The sequence below is a fragment of the Nicotiana sylvestris genome, chromosome 9, assembly GCF_000393655.2.
Source record: "Nicotiana sylvestris chromosome 9, ASM39365v2, whole genome shotgun sequence".
Taxonomy (NCBI): domain Eukaryota; kingdom Viridiplantae; phylum Streptophyta; class Magnoliopsida; order Solanales; family Solanaceae; genus Nicotiana; species Nicotiana sylvestris.
Window position 1 is genome coordinate 119,471,381 of NC_091065.1, and position 23,334 is coordinate 119,494,714.

Sequence of the window (23,334 nt, forward strand, 5' to 3'; positions counted from 1 at the left end):
TATGTTGAGTATCGTTCTTGAGTATCAAAGTTGGAGATAATTAATATTTCTGGTTGTTAGTGAACTGATTAGTAATGGTGGAGACTTGTTTTGGTAAATTGATAAGTTGTCAATTGTTTAGTATGATATTAGGATGTTTGGTTGTTGATTTGAGAAAGGAAATTTTTGGGATAGTCCAAAAACAGGGAAAATTCTGTCCGATTTTCTGTAAAATACCGATGAGGATTACTTAGGGTCACTTGCTCCTAAGTGCCGGTCATAATCCTAAATTGGGTCGTGACATAATTAGAACTCTACTAGACAAGGGCGGAGCTAGAGCTTAGGACACGGTTCGACCGAACCTAGTAGCTTTGGTTCAAACTCTATATTTGTCTTTAAAAGTTCATTGAATATATACAAATTATCAATTAAAAACCTAGTAACTTAGAAGAAATGACTCATGACTCCATCTCTGCTACTCGACATGGCTCATGACTCTCTACAACATACTTGAACCTGGTTTTAATATCAACTTGTCACGGCCCAAAAATTTGGTGAACACCATTGACACCCAATCTGAACCATCCATCGAACAAAGATAGTATGCTGTCATGGTATTGGACCCTGCGTTTTATTTATTTCTTCTTTTTGTTACCAGGGTTAACCCCTAAGCCATAATGTCTCAAAATGGACAGCATAGAGAAACCCTCGTGCGTGTCATGAAGACTATGACTACGTCTTAGGACCTCCCATTGTTGTATCATTTATGAGAAATCGGGTATCAAGTCTAAACAAGGACGACATAGCATAACCTTCCTTGCTGTAATAAGGACTATCATGTCTAAGGACCTTATATTGTTGTACTATCATTTAGGGGAAATTGGGTTCCGAGTCATGCTGCCTCCTAGGAGACATTGGAATCGACATTTTCTTGTTTCTGTCACTCCGCAAACAGTGAGAGTCCTCTCCTCTTAGCAGAAGCACCATGTACAGGCACTAAAACAACATCAAAGAAAGAAAGATGAATAATGCTTTGTCCTCTCTGTTGTGCTAAGCTCAATATTTTCATCCGGATCAGAAAGTCAGCTTGCTCCAACGGTTAACACAGTTGGAATTTCGTTCATGCTGCTTCTATCTCTGCCAAAAACAAAACAAAAAAAGAGAATTTTACAACATAAAGTTGCTATACTAAACATTCCTAAACTGGTGCCTCTCTTCAGAAACCCACTCTTTAATTTGATAATAACATGCACTCTATAACATGTTTGAAGCATGAATCAATGGGAAGAGAATTATTTCTAATGAGTAGAAAATGATCTTTCTCGTATCAATTGGGCAAATGTCTGATGAAAAAGGTCTTAGCAACTAATAAGGGGTCGATGGAGAAGGTATGCCTTTGGGATTTTACTCTTCCCCTAGATGGTCAAAGAGTTCTCTCCAATGAGACGCGGCTTCTTCTGGTGTTCGAAATGACCACAGGTGAGGCTTTGCTTTCTCACGTGTTTCCAAAATTTCCTGCTTCACAAGATCTAATGGTGAGTATGACAAACAAAACCAACAAAATAGTACAGGAAGCAGTAGTTACTTTACGAGGATACGTAGGAAAAGCAAGCAGAGGTACAACTAAATTACCACATGACAAATTTTGTATCCACTAATTTAGAAAAAAGCTTCTGCATCAACTAATCACATCTTCAGAAAAGCATCCAACCAAAAAGATAACTTTTGTAGCTCAGCGACCCCATTTAGAAGCAAATGCCATAGCATTGCTGCCTCGGTCAAGAATGTGGTTGGCGAATGAAATACCGATTCATTTATCAATCAGGTTCACAACTGTGGATGGGTTTGATTGTTATCACGCAGATTTGTGGCACAATGAGCGTAAATTGTTACTACTCAGATTTGAAGCACACCAAGTGTCCTGCACTATGCAGGATAAATGTTTAGCATGGATATCAAAATCAAAGGACAAGCCTACTACCTAGGAGCTGTAGTTAGATGCTTTTTTTGTAGTATTTAACAAATCAAAGACCTATATTTCTTTGACGACTTTGAAGACCTAGATCGATTTGGTTTTTGCCGAAATACAAGCATGGCACTTGAGTAACTGACTTCCAGTATGGTTCTCAAAGACTAATCAGAAATTTTTTAATTATTTATAACTGAGCCAAATGTCATGCAAGTCAAATTTCCTGATATCATGTAAACACCGACTGAAAAATTTTAAACCGAAATGAGAGATGGAATAAGGTTTAGGGAAAAGATGAGCTAAAACTTCAGCATCTCGGGAAAAAAGTGGAGGTGACGAGTCCACCAAAGGTAATTTATTATTGTATCTCGTTCAGTCATTTGCTAACATAATTGAGCTTCTAAGCCAGTCAACCAATTGCGATTCAACTTGAAAATAGAAGCAGATTTTCAGTACTGTAAATTGCACTTAAGATTCTCAAGAGAGTGGAAAGTTCTAGGATAACATGCTACAATAGTAAGTACTTGTTTAATCCCAAGGCAAGCACATAAAAAGTTGAAAATGAGTATACCAAAAAGGCAGTTTAGTATAGCAGCAACAATGCATGCTGAAGCAAAGAATGTAAAACCAGAGTTGTGAAGCAAACTTCAGATGAGAAAGAAAGAACTATAAGAAAAAGGGTGAATAAGTGAGGCATCACCTCTGGTTTGGCAAAACTAAATTAACCTTCCCATAGTTTGTGAAACATCTAAGACTTACCCTCTAGTTTAATGTCATTACAATGATCTCCTTTACTGCCAATCTCCAGAATTCAAATAATTAAATGCAAATATAAGCATATTAGAATTGTTTTCAACTTTACCTTCCGACATGATTTTATTTCCCTAAAACAACAATAAAGTCAAAAAGGAAAGATGCACATTCGAAAACCTTGTATCCTAGACCTTCCCATTCGAGAAGTTTCTCCTTAGTATACCTCCTCTTCAGACATACAATTTTTCTAATCAAAGAGATGATAATTTGGAGAAGCCTAAGATTAAACAGGCAAAGCATCTAAACAAAGGAAGTTATATTCCTCATCCTATACTTACCTTTTTTTCATCTCTATTTAATGCCTCCTGTTTTTTTTTTTACTGGTTCAAAATCTCACATCATATATTGCGAATTTTTTATGCTCATTTTATTTTTCAATCTACACTATTTCTCGGGGAAAAAAAGGAGACAGAGAGAGAAACAAACAAGTATGAAAATGTTTGTTACGAATCCGTCCGATGCACAAATTTTGAATGAAAAATTTAGAGAATTGAATCTTGTAGGTTAAATGTCTGCAGCATCACCATGTACATTTGTAGTGACAACTCATGAAAAAGAAAGTTTTCACCAGCTTACCCCATATGAATTCTCCACATGTTAGAATGCTCATCAATTTACAGCTTCTATGAATTTTCCCAAGTCAAAACGGAAGAGAGGAGAGGAGGCAGGGAGGAATTACTGATCTTGGACTAAGTTAGCTTCAGTCAAATCCGCAAAGGGGAGGTAATCTTCTAGACAACAGATGTTATATGTGCGGAAAGAAGATGGAAGACACAGACCATCTATTCTGCGTTGCTAGATTGCTAGTCAATTGTGAAACCGATTTCTAAACCTTTGAAATTGACAAGCCAAAGACAGCCAATAGTATCTAGACAGGTAGAAACAGAGTGTCAGGGAGCAAATGAAACAAGGAAAGTTGAAGCATACAGGACAGTATTTGCGCAAGTAATTTTTTGGGTTGTTTGGAAGGAGAGAACCAAGCAGTCCTTTGAACATAAAGCAGTTTCAAATACATATGCTTGCATCTTTTGGTTGTTTTGCTGTACAATGAACAATGTTCATAAAAGAATCTTTATTTGACTTTATCAATTCCCAACCTCAATAAGGAATTGAGCTTCCTCACTGTATATAGCTAGCACACACTTGTTGATGTGATATAACAGTACTCCCTATTTTCCGCTTTATATAATACTATTACTATTAGGGGAATTAAACAGCCTTTTTTTACTATAACTTTTTGATACGTCCCTCAAATACTTTTAAAATATAAAAGTTGTAATTTAGAGTACTTTTTAACTAGTTTCTAATTATCTAAATTTTATTTTAAAAACTATAGAAATCGATGTTTGAATTGAGACCTAAAATTAAAAGGTTTGACCCTTGTCTCCGAACCCTTTCATTCTTTTTGAAAATGTAACTCAGGAGAAACACCCCACCACCCCGCCAGTCCTCCCTCCCCTCTCCCCGCCTTCCTCTCGATCTCGATGTTTATACTATGTACATACCTGGCACCAACTTAGTGCTGTTACATGAATAAAATGATATTTACTTATCAAGAAAAAAGTTCAAAATGTCATTCTAGAAATGACAGGTAACTCCAGAAGCAACAACTTGAAATCAAAAAATATAGTCCCATAATTGATAGCTGTCAACGCCAGGGGCTATCTAATTGGTCAAGGATCAGAGTAAAACCTGTACTTCCTTAGATCAAATCATGCTATCATCTCTTCTCCTATTTTATCCCTCTTTAGCAAGGAGAAACGGACATCCGTGGTGGTTAGTGAAGAAACAGCTTCTCATATGCTTGCTATCATACAGTAAGTATTACTGGACGATTCAAAACTCACCAACTATACACGCCACATGCCCTTTCAAAAAGGGTAACAGGCATAACTCAAGAAAAACATCAATGTGCCTTCTCCACATATTCGTTTCTTTCCATATCAATTTTATTTTGGTTTTTGGTTTTGAGTTCTATCAGAAATTCAGAATGTCAAGCAACAAGCAGATATTGCTTATTAGATCACTTTGATTGATGCCACAATAGAAAACATAGTTCAGGCAAGTGTTGTGCTATCCTGTAAAATATTGAATAAAAATTAGCATAACCAGGAGGAGCAGCCTTGCAACCTTGTAGCATATCCTGTATGAATCTAGACTTCTAGACATCTGAGATTGGTAACACCCTTCTCAAAGATAATATTAATAACTATTCAGGTTATATTTCAGTTTGTAAACCTTAACTGATGATCGCTATGCTAGCTATATATCAATTCGGATACATCATGCTCTGAGTCAAGCCTCCTTACTGGTCTAAAAGAATAGCTTAACAAGACGGTGGCGGAAAAGGAAAATAAAGTATTCAATACACAAGCAGCAGATTAAAGTTGAAACAAGTTAATTGAAAAATGAAAACGGACAAACTGGGGAGAAGCCACCCACAATTTGGATTTTAGTTCAGCTGGAGACAATCATGGTACATCAAGAAAAAAACTGATCCATAGCCACCAACCATAGCTTACGAGTAAGTGAACAATTATGTCCAAAATAACTCCAAATCTATGACTTTAAGCAATCTTACAAACAACACAAGGTTTATTATTAACTTGTAAAATTTACTCTATTAGCATATTTGAATAAGTCAGAAGAAAAAAAGAACATCGTGAAACAATCCAGACTAAGATGCAAGAGAGCACTGTACCTCCACTTCAGAAGACCTTTTGGTTTTTAAAGTCAGACAATCAAAAAGAGCACTCCACTTCTGACTACAATTATCAAGGACACCAACTCTATAGTACTGCTGCATTTGATGGACTGGAGCTGCCATAAAATAATTCTACATCAGCCTAAGAAATTCTCAATGAAGAAATTGCACGTAAGAACAGAAGACAAACAGATCTCGTATCAATCCCAGTGATATCAACTTTGGTTTCGTTCCTTTTGGGCTATTGATAAATTCATCTAGATAGTACAACCAAAAAAAATTGTTAACAACAGCAACATAACAGAAGGTATGGTGGTGAACCTTCTACTCAGAATCTAGAGTTTAGAAGCTTCCAGTCATTTCATTCCTTAATAAGTATGGAAGAAGAACAAAGAGAAAAGGGGTGGCCAGAGGTGAAAACTGAAAATAGTAGCAAACAATATCAGAAGTGTCATCAGAAATCACAGAGCAAGACTCGCATCACTTCAGATAAAGCGAGTTACCAGTAGTCTATGATACTGTTGTTCAATAGTTCACCTCAGTTGCAGCGGATTGGCTAATGCTACTAATGGCAAGGATGAGCGCATGACTTGTGTTTTGAAGCCCCACTTAGCTAAACAACAATCTAGATCCTTGAAGAACCTGAGCTTGCAAAGCTCTCTTCTGACAACCCCAAGAGCAGTCTCTATTTTGCTAGTATCATCGCGCTACTAACTAATATATATAAACAATTCACCAGCCTCCTCGGTCAACAATTTGTTTGATCATTCACTAAATACTTATTTAAGGCATTCACGTGTTACAAACAGTAATCCTTTCAATGGAAAAGATAATTGAATGAAATTCTGTAATTGTTTGGCCATCTATCCAACCTCTTTCTCCTTTCGTCATCTAGAATAAGAAAATGGTGAGATCCTATTAGTGGATATTGGCATCTCGAAACAATGTTAACGACTAATTGAATCCTGATATAAAAATTGATACCAAAGGGACAAAACTATTGTGATCCCTAACAATTAGGTTCTCCAAACTTCCCCAATTTGGTTACTATTATTAAGTCATGATTAAGAGGATTTTGATACCTTTAACAGAAACCCCTGCACCCTAAGCTTATTTTAGGTATGCGATAAGAAAGGAATGATTTGATTAAGAATAGAAGCAATTAAATACTGTGAAAATATATAAATCAAGCAAAAGATTGATGCAAACAAAGATACAACTCAAGTCACACAAATAAAGAATAGAGCTTGTAAATTATTTTCTTTTTTTAAATGCGGAATAAATCTAAGGGGAAAGGCAACATACAGTAGCAGAACCAGAGGACATCAAAGTAAGGGGGGCATGATACTCGTCGTGGTTGCTTTTCTGAACTCATCTGTAAGGTTTGCTGAATTCGCCGGTAGAAACGTTGATGGCTTGGCTGTGTTAATAAGAGAAGAAAAGAAAAATATGGTAAACTCGGAAGCCCCTAATCTATTTAAAAAGTCGTATTTGCCTCACTGTGTAATTTTATTTTCAGTTTTCACCCTCCATAAACCATTTTAGAGGGTGGAATTATTCAAATGTGGTAAGAGCTTTATTTATTATCAGAAACATTAACACAAAGTGATTAGTCGTTGGGAAAAAGTATTCATAAAATAAGAAAATATAATATAACCTATATCTATCAATTTAAATGTACTAGTATCTATAAATGTGCGTGCACATTAATAATGACACGTGATGGTTTAACCATTTAAATCATCTGAAAGCTGAAAAATATTATTATATTAGCATGATATGTGTATTCAAAATAAAAGGACATCATCAGAACTTACGCAAATGATCAATTAGTTATGTTAGTTAAATAATTACGTATTATAGATTAACAGTATTTAATTTGATGGTATCTTACCGAACACTTCTTTGTAGATGATTTTTTGTGTGTGTGTTTCCTTCTAATGCTTTGGTTGCTCTGTTATAACCAGAACTCTTGTTGTCGATATTGATATTCATTCCTCTTGAAAGTGCAACATATTATTGTTCGTGCAAGAAAACATATTGCGATAAATATAGTCTAATATTTAGGAAGTTTATCCTTATGCTTTATTTATTATAATTGCAAAATATAAACATATCGAAAATTATCCTTGTCAGTTAAATCTTTTTTATTTGAGGTCATAAGTATAATTTTGTAAAGCTAATTTTTATAGTCTCTGATTTCGTCGATTTTGTAACTATTGATAGTACATGACAGAAATCACCTTCCAAGCCATTAGCTTTTCACCAATGGTTCACTGGTATTCAATATATATCCGGGGGCAATTGTTTCGATCATTTAACATTAGCCATAAGCGCTTCATCACATAATATCAATTTTGTTTTCCTTATAAATTTAGCATTGTTGTTATGCTATTAGTTCATCTCAGATTCTTATTATTAGTTCATCTCATGTTTTAAAGATTTAATCTTAATTATAATTTTATCCACCATAATTTTTTTTTTAAAAGAGTAAAAAGATCGATCTGGCATTTCACGTTTAGATCTATTTCTCACACATTTATATTAAATATTTTCTTAGTTGTTGTTTAATAATTGGGTATATTTTTTAATAATTGATTAAAAATATATTATTTGAGTAGAAAAACAGTTCAAATATAATATAAAAATATATTATGGGGATATTTTTTCTCAATTTCAATGGCTTGTGCAATCCATTTTATTATTTTTATTTTCCCTAAGTATTATATATTATGGAGTGGTAATGTAGTATCAATATGAAGAATTCTTATGAAATTAATTTTATTAAACCTTCCTACATATTTTTAATAAGAAGTTAATAGATAAATTTAATTTTAAAATATTAAATATTAAAAAATTTAATAGAAGGTCATGTAGTCCAAAAAATATGTTATTTTAGTTATGTTCCCTCCCTATGAGTTTTTATATTTAATATTTTAGGACTATCTTGGTCTATCAATATTGTATTCATGTTTTATAATAATATAGACTCTCCTTTTTCTAAATGAATTTGAACAATATAATACATTCTCAAATTAAATAGTAACAACACATCATAATACGTTTTCAAATTAAATTAGTAATAGAAATTTTTAAGAAGTATATCCTAAAAGTAATAGAATTACATGCCTTAAAATATGTCTCTATCCCAAAAGTAATTATGCTAATAGGAAAACTAGCGTGTTGCTAAAGATATTAGGTTTACATGCTAACATGTAGTATTATATGTCTATGCTCTAAATTAATTATACTAATATGAATCCTAAATGTAATCATGTAGGATTTCTAACTTGTAATATTATGTTCTAAAACTAATAGGATTACAAATGTCTAGAATTCTGGGTATGTCCTTTTATTGTGAGTTATTATGCTTAATATTACAAGGTTATTTTTGTAAACCGACATTATATTCAGGCTTTTATAATAATATAGATAGATAAATGGATAGATAATATAGACATAGATTATTAGCAAAGTCTAGAGCTTATTGTTGGAATTCCCAAAATACAGGTTTAGCGGCCTAAAGGTACACATATAATATTACTTTTAGTTGAATTCAAAATTTTAAATATTGGATTCTTAAATATTAATATTATCTAATATTAATTACCATTTTTATCTAATATTATCTAATTACCATATTATCTAATATTGAACTATTTTTTAAAATATTTTATCTTTCAAATCATAAAATTAGATCAATAGCACATAATAAATTCAATTCGAATAGAAGCATGCACAAGAGTGTTGTTTTCTTTGTTGTTAATTATCAATAGAATTCATAAAGATATTTATAAAAGTTGAATAGATTCGTATATCATTAGGTTTTGGAATGTAAGTTGGAATCCTACGAATCTTCCTACACACGGGCTACATTAATATATTTTTGTTGAAAAAAAAAGCCTAAACTAAATTAAAAACCAAATCGGATACAAAAGGAAATATTACAATTATGTCCAACACTATACCTATATTTATGGCTATTTTGGTAAATTTGTGACGACCCGACCCGTCGTCTCCTGTAATTCCGTCCCGTATTCCCCGTTATATGCTTATTCGTGCTTCAATATGTGTACTTGGTGAATTTGAGTCAATTCGGATCGAGTTTGGTAGAAATTGGGACAAATAGTCTTTTTAATGAAGAATTAGTTTGGAAAAGTCAACCGGAAGTTGACTTGTGAGTTAGAGGTCTCAGAATTTATTTTCGATGATTCGGTTAGTTTCGGGGGATGATTTAAGGATTGGTAGCGCGATCGGAAGTGAATTCGGATGTCCGGAGGTCATTTTGAAGTCATTTGGCTAAGTATAGAAATTTGAAGGTTTTTGAGAAAAATTCGACCGGAAGGGGAAATTTTGATATCGGAGTCGGAATGCGAATCCGAAAGTTGGGGCAAGTCCGTAATGTCGAATGTGACTTGTGTGCAAAATTTGAAGTCATTCCGGAATGATTTTGGTAAGGTTTGAGACACTTAGTCTCTTTTAAGGAAGCTTAAGTTAGAAAAGTCAACCGAATATTGACTTATGTGTTAGAGAGCTCGAAATGCGAATTTTATGGTTCGGATAGCTTTGTTAGGTGGTTTGGGACTTAGGAGTGTGTCCGGAATATTTTTGTGATGACCGGTGTAGAATTAAGCTTGAATTGGCAAAGTTAGTATTTTGGCGAATTCCGGTTGATAGGTGAGATTTTGATCCGAGGGTCGGAATGGAATTCCGAGAGTTGTTGTAGCTTCGTTATGTCATTTTGGACTTGTCTGCAAAATTTGAGGTCATTCGGACGTGGTTTGGTTGGGTTTTTGATCAAAAATGGAATTTGGAAGTTCGTGAGATTCATAGGCTTGAATCCGATGATGATTTGATGTTTTGATGTTATTTTGGGTGTTTCGAAGGTTGGGACAAGTTTGAATGATATTGTGGGACATGTTGATATAATTGGTTAAGGTCCCGAGGGCCTCGGGTGGATTTCGGAAGGTTAACGGAATGAAATTCGGACCAAAAAGAAAAGAAAAAGCTGCAGAAATTTCTGCTGCAATTTTCTGATTCGGTCTTTGGACTGCAATCGTGGAGCGTACTTCGGAGGCCTATATCTTTTGATCTACAAGGAATTTTGAGATGGTTTAAAAACAAAAGTTGTAGCCCTTTATGTCTAGTTTCCAGAAAGCTAAAGACATTGTAATTTGGACATATGTAGAGAATGGTACAGTCGATTGAATATGACTGGTGGAGCTCGTTCTCTAGAATTTTCTGATTCGGGGAGCCTACTTTAGAAGCTCATATCTCGGGATATATAAAGAGTTATATGGTGTACAACCTATCAAATTAAAGATCTTCGAGTCTAGTTTCTAAATATTCAATCTGTTTGTCATTTGGATACTTATACAAGACGTTATGATTGTTTAAACAGAAGGTGTCCGACAAGAAAATTTTTTAATAGGATGTACAACTTGTATAGCACAAGTGCAAGGTACAACTCGACGAAGCACGGACAGATTCTTTTAAACACGAATTTGGCTTATTTCTTTCATTTCTTTCATTTGGCTTGGATTATTTTGGAGAGAATTTCAAGGGGTATTTCATCAAGCATCAAAGGTGAGTTGTTTCTACTTATTTCCAAGTTAAATACATGGATTAGAGCTGAAAACTCAAGTAAATTATGGACAAAAATGGTGGTTTAGGGCTTGAAACTTAAGAGAATTAAATGGTGATTTGAGGGGTCAAATGAACTCCGATTTTTGTGAATTTGGTATGTATAGACTCGTGGCGAGATAAGGGTCGTATTGATGTAAAAATTTCTGAATTTTGAGACGTGGGCACGGGGCTCGGGTTTTGCTAATTTCGGAATTTTCGACATTTTTCGAGTCTTTTCGATTGGGTTATATTCCCTTAGCCTATTGTAACGTATTCGTTGTGGTTTTGACTAGATTCGACGCGCGAAGAGGTCGATTCAAGAGGAAAGGGCATTGCGGACTAGTCTACGGCCGGTTAGAGGTGAGTAATAGATGTAAATGCTGTTCTGAGGGTTTGAAACCCCGGACTTTCACATCGTAACGCTATATTGAGGCGTGACACGCACTCCATAGCGAGTGCGGGGTCGGATACTATTGGGGATTGTGACTTGGTCCATCCCGTGTGATGTTTATACTATACTGGTGATTGATACACATACTTCATTGATATTACTGGGCTTGATGCCATGTTTGGGGCCTTGTGCCGATTTGTAAAATCCTTCGAGGATTGATATTACTGCTTAGCATGATTTGCATATCATTTAATTTCAGTCCAAGGTTTTAAATGCTGTTTTGCAAACTCAGCCATAATTCTAAGTGTTGAAAACTTAAATGATATTTTTAAATGTATTCCGGGCTGGGAACTTCTGTTTTGTAAATGCCCAAGGGGCTTATTATATTATTTTTTGGACTGATTATAAAGTGACTTGAAACAGTGGTAACAATGACACTGTGTGATATACTTGAAACAGTGGTAACAATGACACTGTGTGATATACTTGAAATAGTGGTAACAATGACACTGGATGATATACTTGAACAGTGGTAACAATGGCACTGTATGATATAAATTGGTCAGGTAACAATGGCTGACCGGTCAGGTAACAATGACTGACCAAGATATTGCGCTTGGGCTGTAGGAGCCCCTCCGGAGTCTGTACACACCCCCAGTGAGCGCCGTCGACGATAAATAAATATGGATGGCTCGGGCTGCACGCCGCAGTGGGTACTGGAATGTACCATCATATGCATTGCATTGCATTCATGTATTTCTATTTATACTGTTGTTTAGCTGCTCAGTTCCATATGTTGCTGTATATTTGGATTTTAGCTTACTTTGTGTATTTACTGGATTTTCTTATCTTCGGACTGTAGTTACTTTTATTACTCACTGGGTCGGAGTACTCACTTTACTCCCTGCACCTTGTGTGCAGATCCAGGGCAGTCTCAGGCTCAGTAGATCCAGTTGATCAGCAGATCCAGCTTCTGGGAGTATCGAGGTAGCTGTACGGCGTTCGCAGCATTGATTTCTTCCCTCCTATCCTTTCTTTTTTTTTTATTTCTGCATTATTAGACTTTGGATACACTATGTATTAGGATGATATTCTGTACTCTAGAGGCTCAGATTCGTGACGCCGGGTCCTAGTGAGATTATGTTGTGTATTTTGTTAAACTCTTCAGTACTTTGATCTTGAATTAATTGATATTTCCATCCGCTATTTTTGATAAATTGAGTTAAGTGTTGAATAATGGTCGGGCTTGCCTAGTAGTATGTTGTGCGCCATCACGACCGGGATTTGGGTCGTGACAAGTTGGTATCAGAGCCTAGGTTACTTGGTCTCACGAGTCATGAGCCGGTTTAGTAGAGTCTCGCGGATCGGTACGGAGACGTCTGTATTTATCCTCGAGAGGCTGCTGTAAGCACGTGATTTTTGCCCTATATGAGAATTACTCCCAAAAATTCAAAATAAAATGATTTTCCTTAGTGTGCAATTTTGAGAATTTTTGTGACATTTTTGGATAATTATTTGTATTTTGTCTGTGCATGTTTATTTGTTAAATAATAAAAAATACAAAATATGTCGCATTTTGCATGTAGGATTTAATTCTACAATTGTTAGTAATTAAATTTGTTTTACAAAAATTAAAAATTACAAAAATAGGCATCTTTTGCATTTTTAGCATTTAACGTCCAAATATACAATTTTATGCTTAATTATTACTTAATTGTGCGTTAATTGTTATTGGGAGTTAATTTGCGCTTTTATAACTTAATTTAGTTCTTAATAATAATTTAAGGATTCTTAGAATTTAGTTTTAGAAAAATAAAAGAAGAAAAGAGAGCAAAAATACAAAAAAATCGGAATTAGGCCTCTTCTTCAAATTCAAGCCACAGGCCCAAAAAAATACCCAACCTTCCCCATGACTCGGTCCATTTCAAACCGGGTCGACCCAGTCCATAACCCAACACCCCTATTTCCCTATCTTTCAAAAAAAAAAACCTAACAGCCTTTTCTTTCACTGTTGAAGCCTGCCCCCCTCTCTTTCCTTCTTCTTCCTCAAGCTCCAAGCAAGCCATCAATGGCTACCCTCTTCACCATCTCCACACACACACACCCCCTCATCTCCACGCCACATACACAACCACGTCGACAACACACACACGCATACAACCACAGCGACGTAACACACACACACCCGCGGCTTCACCAACATGAATGACCATCCATGAACGACCACGACCTCGTCGCCTTTGCTCCAAAGCCAAGCGGCTTCTGCTGCTCCTGCTGCATCTAGATGGTCGAGCAGTTGGTTCGAATAACCGACCCCGTCACTCCAAACGACCAGCCCGTCGTTGCTGCTCCATTCCAGCTGCCTCGTCGAGCTGCTACTGCTTCACTGCTCCAGCAGTGTTACTGCTGCTTGCTCCGTCGAGCTCCACCATGAAAACCCAGTCTGCTGTTGCTTCATCTTCTCCAGCTCCTCCGTGCTGCTGCTGCTCACGTTTCTGCTTCTGCCCCCCGGTGCTTCTGCTGTTGCTTCATCTTCTTCATTTTGTCGAGCTCGAGTTGAGTGGTCGAGCTCCCGAGCTCCAGCCATGGACGTGAGGCTTCGCTTCACTTGTCTCCATCCAAATGACCAGCTGTTACTGCTTCTTATTCACTACATACCCCATCGTTGTTGCTTCACGTTTGCTTCACCTCCTTCAGTTGCTTCTTAGGATCGTCTTCATCGTCGTTTGTGCGAGTTTTGGTTGGGGTTGTCAAAACAGTCCATACGAGTTCGTCGTTGGTCAATCATTGTTCGTCGTTTCGATCCGGTTAGTGGGTTTTGAGTTTTATTTTTGTCCGTATTTCGTTTTGATATTCTCGAATCTAAAATCTGTAAATTTTTGTTTTGTTCGTGTTCATTGTTTTGTTAATTTTTCAGTTGTTTATGTGAAATTGTTAGTTTAATGTTTGTTAGATTCAAATTGAAATTTAATTAATTATTTCTTCAATTTGTTTCATGTGTTTTATGTATTTTTCAGAAATTGTTAATATTGTTAGATTCAAGTTTAAGTTCATAATTGTTTCTTCTTCGATCTTGTTATTTGTCTAAAAGAATTTAGTTGTAATAGGGAAATATGTTGGTTTAATCATGTGAATCCGTCATGTTTTGTTGTTTAAAATAGATTTAATTCATGTTCATCTTTGTTTGAAGTTCAATTTTAATCCAGTGATTTAATGTGAGTTTATGTTTTTGATTTGTTGATTTAGTTTGAATCATGTGTTGTGTTGTTAATATTGTTTGTTTCCTTGCTCATCCATTGTTGGTCTAAGTTAACCAGGATTGGTTCCCAATATGGTTGATTTATTCACATTAATTTGATGTTGTTCATCTGTGTTCATATGAGTTGTTGTTGAATTTGTTTAGAAATTAGTCATATTGGCTATATTTTGGTTAAGTTTGATTAATTGATTGGTTATAACTGATGGGGTAGTTTGGTAAATCGCAGTACGTTCAGGGGTAAAATGGTAATTGCGATAAGGTCGGAGGGGTAGTTTGGTAATTGAACATTTTGTAATTCTTTATGTTAAGCATGAAGGACAAAATGTAATGGGGTGTGTGTGATATAATTGTTTAACATAAATGGGGGACAAGACATAATGTAGTGGAGGGGAATATGATAATTGTTTATGTTAGGCATGGGGGACAAGATGTAATGGGGTGAAGTTGATATATTTGTTTAATGTAGTGGGGGATGAGTGGGAAGATAGTGGGTTTGGTAGGAGAAAATGGTTGTTATTAATTGATTAAAGGGTTTGGGATGAGAAATAAATAGAGAGACTTGAATCAGATTTAAGGAGAAGATAGAATACAGAAGAAAATTTTAAGAGAGAGGAAATTTCAAAAAATACTAAGACTTTAGAAAATAAAAAGAAAAACATTCTGGAAATTCAAAAGAAGAAGAGTATACACCTGATATACAATCCAAATATTCTGATATACGAATTCAGAAATTAAGGGTTAAACACTAACTAGTCTTTCAAAATCTGAAAAGATTCCCTTTGCTTCTGTCCGTTGATTGTTGTTGTTGTGTCTGGATTTTTGTCTTGATTTTAAAATCTGTCACTAAGTTTCTCGTTGCTGGTTGTTACTGGTTGCTGGGGTTGCTGTTGTTGTATGCTACTGAATTTCTGCTGATCTCCCTTTTCTTTTGCTTCCAATATCAGGTACACAACTGACACGCTGATTATTGTAAACTGAAACAGGAAGCATGAATACGAAAAAATGAAGAGTTGAAGTTCTAAATTTATTTAATTATATTCTGAATTTTATTTGTATATATAAATTATTTAGCTTACAAAAATCAGAATCATGTAGCTATTTAATATATATAGTGGAACATCTGACGATAGCTTAACGGATGAACTATCTATATATATTGCCTAAAAATAAATGAATGGTGTAGTAACTCCGTCTAGTTAAAAATCAAACGAATAGGCCATTTCGAACTTGTAGGAATATTGTTTAGTTAAATAATATTGGTTAATTTCAGCATGTAAATGGTTTAGGATTAAAATTAGATTGCTAAGTTTTTTTTTAATTTGACAAACTGAGAACATGCCTAGTATAATGTAACTAGGTAGTAACATGTGAATAAGACGGCCCAGGTCTAGTTTTATGTCATACACGTTGGGCCTGGGCCCGCATTGGCAACGGACTGCCCTGCTTGCATCATTTTCAGAATTTATGAATCATATTCGAAACCCAACTATAACAACTCAAGCATGTAAATAAATTAAGACCTTTTCTCTTTCATTTTATAGAGACATAATAGAAAAATGTAGTCATTGTAGGTTTATCCTTTCATAAAATGAGACGAGCCTCACCAAATAAAACAATGCAAATTGCGGGGCCCTCAATAACTGGTCACAATAAAATACTTAGAATTTGGGGTGGACTGTTTAGTGAATTTCACTGCCTTCCCCAAAGACATTAAACGCGTTAGACTCTTTAGGCGCGACTTAATTAAATTACATTCTTAAACTCGGGTGCGCATTTATGTGACCCAAATTCAAATCTCAACGGAGTCGGAATGTATTAACAACCATGGGTGCATTGACTGTGACGTGGTTCGAGACGCATTTTCACGACGTTGTAATTCTATAAAAAATGATAAATAATAAAAGCGGTTTAAACTTAATGAAAGCACATAAGTAATAACATGTATTAAATCAGATATCTAGCCATTATAACAATTTAAGCGACCGTGCTAGAACCACGGGATTCGAGGGTGCCTAACACCTTCCCTCGGGTCAACAGAATTCCTTACTTAGAATTTCTGGTTCGCAGACTTCATTTGGAAAGTCGAATATTTTCCTCGATTTGGGATTCAAGATAAACCGGTGACTTGGGACACCAAAAGCCAAACCTTTCCCAAGTGGCGACTCTGAATTAAATAAATAATCCCATTTCGAATATTGTCACTTAAATTGGAAAAACTCCCTCGCGCATTTTACCCTTCGGGGCGGGCGCGCAAAAAGGAGGTGTGACAGCTGCAGAACCTTTAGGAAAACTTCATATTCTTGAAATTCTTGTCGTGCAACTTTGTTGATCCGAACACTAAAAATTTCTATCATTCTATTCTCTCGCAGATGGCGAGGACTCGTGCTACTGGACGAGGTGGACGACCACCAGTGCCACCCACTGATGCCACCAGAGGCCGTGGACGCGGTCGTGGGCGTGGCAGAGGTAGAGTAGCGCGGGCAGCACCTGTTAATCCACCAGCTGCCCCAGTTCCAGATCAGGCTCCATCAGCTGTACCAGTTCAGGCACCAGCTATGCCTATTGTGATTCCGGGTCTTCAGGAGACCTTGGCTTAGATTTTGACAGTTTGCACTGGCCTAGCTCAGGCGGTCTCAGCCACTACAGCCGCAGCTACTTCACAGGCCAGAGAAGGCACCCAGACTCCTGTTAATCGCACAGCTGAGCAGGTTGTGCAGGGATTGCAGACACCGGAAGCTGTTCCAGCTCAGCCAGTTGCACCAGTTCAGAACATTATGGTCCCAGCTATGCCAGACGATGAGCAGCGTCGTCTTGAGAGATTCAGCAGACTTGCACCTCCTCCTTTCAGTGGTGCTCAGGGCGAGGATGCCCAAGGTTTTCTTGACAAGTGTAGACGCATGCTGCGGGCAGTAGGGATCTTGGAGACTAGCGGTGTATCCTTTACTACTTTTCAGTTCTCAGGTGCAACCTTCACTTGGTGGGAGGCATATGAGCGGCGTAGGCCGGTAGGTTCAGCGCCCTTGTCATGGCAGGAGTTCTCCACTCTCTTTCTGGAGAAGTGGGTACCGCGATCTCAGAGAGAGGAGCGGCGCAAGCAGTTTGAGTATCTTCGTCAGGGAGATATGACCGTATCTCAGTACAAGGTGAGGTTTTCAGAGTTAGCTCGTTATGCTCCATGGATGGTCCCAACTGATCGGGAAAGGATTAGGAGGTTCGTGGATGAGCTTATTTATCCCATTCGTATCCTGATGGCTCGAGAGAGGATTCTGAGCCATACTTTTGAGGATGCAGTCGATATTGCCCGAGATATTGAGGCAGATCATCGTCAGGAGAGAGAGGAGCGGGAGGCCAAGAGGCCTCGTGGATCAGGTAGTTTTAGTGGTGCTCCGTCTAGGAGCCAGTTTCAGCAGAGCAGGGGTCGTTCTTATAGGCCTCATCAGTCGGCTCGTTCTGAGTATCGAGGGGCATCTTCAGGCCGTGGTCATCAGGGATTTCAGCAGGGTCAGTCTTCTTTGGGTGCCTTTCCAGCACAGAGTTCATCACATGCTCCTTTAGTCCAGGGTTCTTCGGCGCCGAGTGCATCAGCTAGTCACTTTGGTGCGAGGGATTCCCATCAGTTCCCTTATCCAACATTGGGTAGTTGTTACGAGTGTGGAGAGTTTGGTCACATGAAGAGGCATTATCCTCGGCTTCGTGGAAGTCAGTCTCAGTAGAGGGGCCAGTCATCATCTTCTGCACCATTTACTTCAGCACCCACTCAGTTAGCTAGGGGTGAGGGTTAGGTAGCTAGAGGTCGCCCCAGAGGGGGAGGTCGATCGGGCGGTGGTCAGGCTCGGTTTTATGCTATCCCAGATAGGACAGATGCTCTTGCGTCAGATGCTGTTATCACATGTATTATCTCAGTCTTCCACACATATGCCTCTGTCTTATTTGATCCCGGATCCACCTATTCTTATGTGTCTTCATATTTTGCTCGTCATTTGAGTATACCGCGGGAGTCTCTTGCTTTACCTGTTCATGTGTCTACCCCGGTGGGCGATACTGTTATTGTGGATCGTGTGTATCGGTCGTGTATTGTGACTATTAGGGGTCTGGAGACCCGAATTGATCTATTGCTGTTGAGAATGGTAGATTTTGATATTATTCTGGGCATGTACTGGCTATCTCCGTGTCATGCTATTCTAGACTGTCATGCTAAGACAGTTACTTTGGCTATTCCAGGTGTTCTGAGGATCGAGTGGCATGGTATAACTGATTATGTTCCTAGTAGAGTAATTTCTTTCTTGAAAGCCCAACGTATGGTTGGGAAAGGCTGTTTATCATATTTGGCCTTCGTGCGTGATGTGGGAGCTGAGACTTCCAGTATTGATTCTGTCCCAGTTGTGAGGGACTTTCCTGATGTATTTCCTGCAGACCTGTCGGGCATGCCGCCGGACCGGGATATTGATTTTGGTATTGACCTGGTGCCGGGCACTAAGCCCATTTATATTCCGCCATACCGCATGGCACCAGCGGAGCTAAAAGAATTGAAAGAGCAACTTCAGGAACTCCTAGAAAAGGGGTTTATTCGGCCTAGTGTGTCCCCGTGGGGTGCACCTGTGTTATTTGTGAAAAAGAAAGATGGCACAATGAGAATGTGCATTGATTATAGGCAGTTGAACAAGGTAACAGTGAAAAACAAGTATCCTTTGCCTCGCATTGATGACTTATTTGATCAGCTTCAGGGAGCGATGGTGTTTTCTAAGATCGACCTTCGTTCGGGTTATCACCAGTTGAAGATCAGGGATTCAGATATTCCTAAGACTGCCTTCAGGACTAGATATGGCCACTATGAGTTTCTAGTCATGTCTTTTGGGCTGACCAATGCCCCAGCATCGTTCATGCATCTAATGAACAGTGTATTTCGGCCGTATCTGGATTCTTTTGTCATTGTATTCATTGATGATATTCTGGTATACTCCTGTAGCAGGAGGAGCATGCCCGACATTTGCGTGTAGTGTTGCAGAGATTGAGGGAGGAGAAACTTTATGCTAAATTCTCCAAATGTGAGTTTTGGCTAAGTTCGGTGGCATTCTTGGGACACATAGTGTCCAGCGAGGGTATTCAGGTTGATCCAAGGAAGATAGAAGCAGTGCAGAGTTGGTCTAGACCGTCCTCAGCCACAAAGATCCGGAGTTTTCTTGGGCTGGCAGGCTATTATCGCCGGTTTGTTCAGGAATTTTCATCCATCGCATCGCCCTTGACCAAGTTGACGCAGAAAGGTGCTCCATTTGTATGGTCAGACGAGTGCGAGGAGAGCTTTCAGAAGCTCAAGTCACTTTTGACCACAGCTCCAGTGTTGGTGTTACCATCAGCTGCAGGTTCATACACGGTATATTGCGATGCTTCCAGAGTTGGGATTGGTTGTGTGTTAATGCAAGAGGGTAGAGTTATCGCTTATGCTTCTCGTCAGTTGAAGCCCCATGAGAAGAATTATCCTGTTCATGATTTAGAGTTGGCTGCTACAGTTCATGCCTTGAAGATTTGGAGGCACTATTTGTACGACGTATCTTGTGAGGTATTCACTGATCATCGCAGTCTTCAACATTTATTTAAGCAAAAAGATCTTAATTTGAGGCAGCGGAGATGGCTTGAGTTGCTTAAAGACTATGATATTACTATTCTGTATCATCCGGGTAAGGCCAATGTGGTGGCCGATGCTTTGAGCCGAAAGGCAATCAGTATGGGGAGTTTGACATACATTCCAGTTGGGGATAGACCTCTTGCAGTTGATGTTCAGGCTTTGGCCAATCAGATGGTGCGGCTAGATATTTCTGAGCCTAGCCGAGTGTTGGCGAGTATGATTTCTCGATCTTCCTTATATGATCGCATCAGAGAGCACCAGTATGATGATCCACATTTGCTTGACCTTAGAGATCGGGTTCAGCAAGGTGATGCCAGAGATGTGGCTATAGGTGATGATGGTGTATTGAGGATGCAGGGCCGTATTTGTGTGCCTGATATTGATGGGCTTAGAGATTTGATTCTTGAGGAGGCCCACAGTTCGCGGTATTCCATCCATCCGGGTGCCGCGAAGATGTATCAGGACTTGAGACAGCATTACTGGTGGAGGAGAATGAAGATAGACATTGTGGGATATGTGGCTCGGTGTCTGAATTGTCAGCAGGTGAAATATGAGCATCAGAGACCGGGCGGTTTGCTACAGCAGATGGTTATTCCTGAGTGGAAATGGGAGAGAGTTACTATAGACTTCGTGATTGGTCTTCCTCGGACTTTGAAGAAGTTCGATTCGATTTGGGTCGTTGTGGATCGACTGACTAAGTCAGCGCATTTCATTCCAGTATGTACTACATACTCCTCAAAGCGGTTGGCGATAATCTTTATTCAGGAGATTGTGCGGTTGCATGGTGTTCCAGTTTCCATCGTTTCGGATAGAGGTACTCCGTTCACTTTTCAGTTTTGGAGGACTTTTCATCACGAGTTGGGTACTCAGGTGGAGCTGAGTTTAGCATTTCATCCTCAGACGGACGGACAGTCTGAGCGTACTATTCAGATATTGGAGGATATGTTACGTGCTTGTGTGATTGATTTTGGAGGTTCTTGGGTTGAATTTTTACCACTTGCAGAGTTTGCCTACAACAACAACTATCAGTCCAGTATTCAGATGGCACCGTATGAGGCTTTATATGTGAGGCGATGTAGATCTCCAGTTGGTTGGTTCGAGCCCGGCGAGGCTAGGTTGTTGGGGACGGATTTGGTCCAGGATGCCTTAGAAAAGGTGAAGGTGATTCAGGAAAGACTTCGCACAACTCAGTCGCGTCAGAAGAGTTATGCGGACCGGAAGGTCCGGGATGTGTCATTCATGGCGGGTGAGAAGGTTTTGCTGAAGGTTTCACCCATGAAGGGTGTTATGAGATTTGGAAAGAAAGGAAAGCTAAGTCCGCGATTTATTGGACCTTTTGAAATACTTATGAAGGTTGGAGATGTGGCCTATATGCTTGCCTTGCCACCTAGTTTGTCGGGTGTTCACCCGGTATTCCATGTTTCTATGCTCCGAAAGTAAGTTGGGGACCCATCTCATATATTGGATTTCAGTACAGTACAACTAGGGGAAGATTTAACTTATGATGTGGAGCCAATGGCTATTATGGGTCGACAGGTTCGAAAATTGAGGTCGAAAGATATAACATCAGTGAAAGTACAGTGGAGAGATCGGCCCGTGGAGGAAGCTACTTGGGAGACCGAGTAAGAGATGCGGAGCAGATACCCACACCTATTTGAAACTCCAGGTATGTTTCTTAACTCGCTCGAGGACGAGCGTTTGTTTTAGTTGGGGAGAATGTGACGACCCGACCCGTCGTCTCCTGTAATTTCGTCCCGTATTTCCCGTTATATGCTTATTCATGCTTCAATATGTGTACTTGGTGAATTTGAGTCATTTCGGATCGAGTTTGGTAGAAATTGGGACAAATAGTCTTTTTAATAAAGAATTAGTTTGGAAAAGTCAACCGGAAGTTGACTTGTGAGTTAGAGGTCTCGGAATTTATTTCCGATGATTCGGTTAGTTTCGGGGGATGATTTAAGGATTGGTAGCGCGATCGGAAGTGAATTCGGATGTCCGGAGGTCATTTTGAAGTCATTTGGCTAAGTATAGAAATTTGAAGGTTTTTGAGAAAAATTCGACCGGAAGGGGAAATTTTGATATTGGAGTCGGAATGCGAATCCGAAAGTTGGGGCAAGTCCGTAATGTCGAATGTGACTTGTGTGCAAAATTTGAAGTCATTCCGGAATGATTTTGGTAAGGTTTGAGACACTTAGTCTCTTTTAAGGAAGCTTAAGTTGGAAAAGTCAACCGAATATTGACTTATGTGTTAGAGAGCTCGAAATGCGAATTTTATGGTTCGGATAGCTTCGTTAGGTGATTTGGGACTTAGGAGTGTGTCCGGAATATTTTTGTGATGACCGGTGTAGAATTAAGCTTGAATTGGCAAAGTTAGTATTTTGGCGAATTCCGGTTGATAGGTGAGATTTTGATCCGAGGGTCGGAATGGAATTCCGAGAGTTGCTGTAGCTTCGTTATGTCATTTTGGACTTGTATGCAAAATTTGAGGTCATTCGGACGTGGTTTGGTTGGGATTTTGATCAAAAATGGAATTTGGAAGTTCGTGAGATTCATAGGCTTGAATCCGATGAGGATTTGATGTTTTGATGTTATTTTGGGTGTTTCAAAGGTTGGGACAAGTTTGAATGATATTGTGGGACATGTTGATATAATTGGTTAAGGTCCCGAGGGCCTCGGGTGGATTTCGGAAGGTTAACGGAATGAAATTCGGACCAAAAAGAAAAGAAAAAGCTGCAGAAATTTCTGCTGCAATTTTCTGCAGAAGGTCTTTGGACTGCAATCGTGGAGCGTACTTCGGAGGCCTATAGCTTTTGATCTACAAGAAATTTTGAGATGGTTTAAAAACAAAAGTTGTATCCCTTTATGTCTAGTTTCCAGAAAGCTAAAGAAATCGTAATTTGGACATCTGTAGAGAATGTTACAATCGATTGAATATGACTGGTGGAGCTCGTTCTCCAGAATTTTCTGATTC

The 23,334-nt window shown here is 38.4% G+C and overlaps 1 protein-coding gene and 1 long non-coding RNA gene across 3 annotated transcripts; one reads left to right on the forward strand and one right to left on the reverse strand.

Annotated features, from left to right (window-relative positions):
• Positions 1-349: 349 nt before the first annotated feature.
• On the reverse strand, positions 350-6,917 carry LOC104218386 (uncharacterized). Of its 2 annotated transcripts, XM_009768865.2 has the most exons (4): positions 6,771-6,917; positions 5,463-5,581; positions 1,374-1,494; positions 350-1,116 (listed from the first exon to the last, which is right to left on the reverse strand). In XM_009768865.2, the coding sequence occupies exons 1-3, from the start codon at positions 6,838-6,840 to the stop codon at positions 1,384-1,386; spliced, it is 300 nt and encodes a 99-aa protein (XP_009767167.1). In that variant the 5' UTR covers positions 6,841-6,917; the 3' UTR covers positions 350-1,116; positions 1,374-1,383. The 2 variants fall into 2 exon arrangements, with proteins under 2 accessions (XP_009767167.1, XP_009767166.1); XM_009768864.2 differs by having other exon boundaries at positions 350-1,494.
• Positions 6,918-11,008: 4,091 nt separating this feature from the next.
• LOC138876877 (uncharacterized) lies at positions 11,009-12,421 on the forward strand. The gene is made up of 3 exons (XR_011402180.1): positions 11,009-11,051; positions 11,384-11,450; positions 12,403-12,421. It is a non-coding gene; the product is annotated as an uncharacterized lncRNA (long non-coding RNA).
• The last annotated feature ends 10,913 nt before the right edge of the window (positions 12,422-23,334 follow it).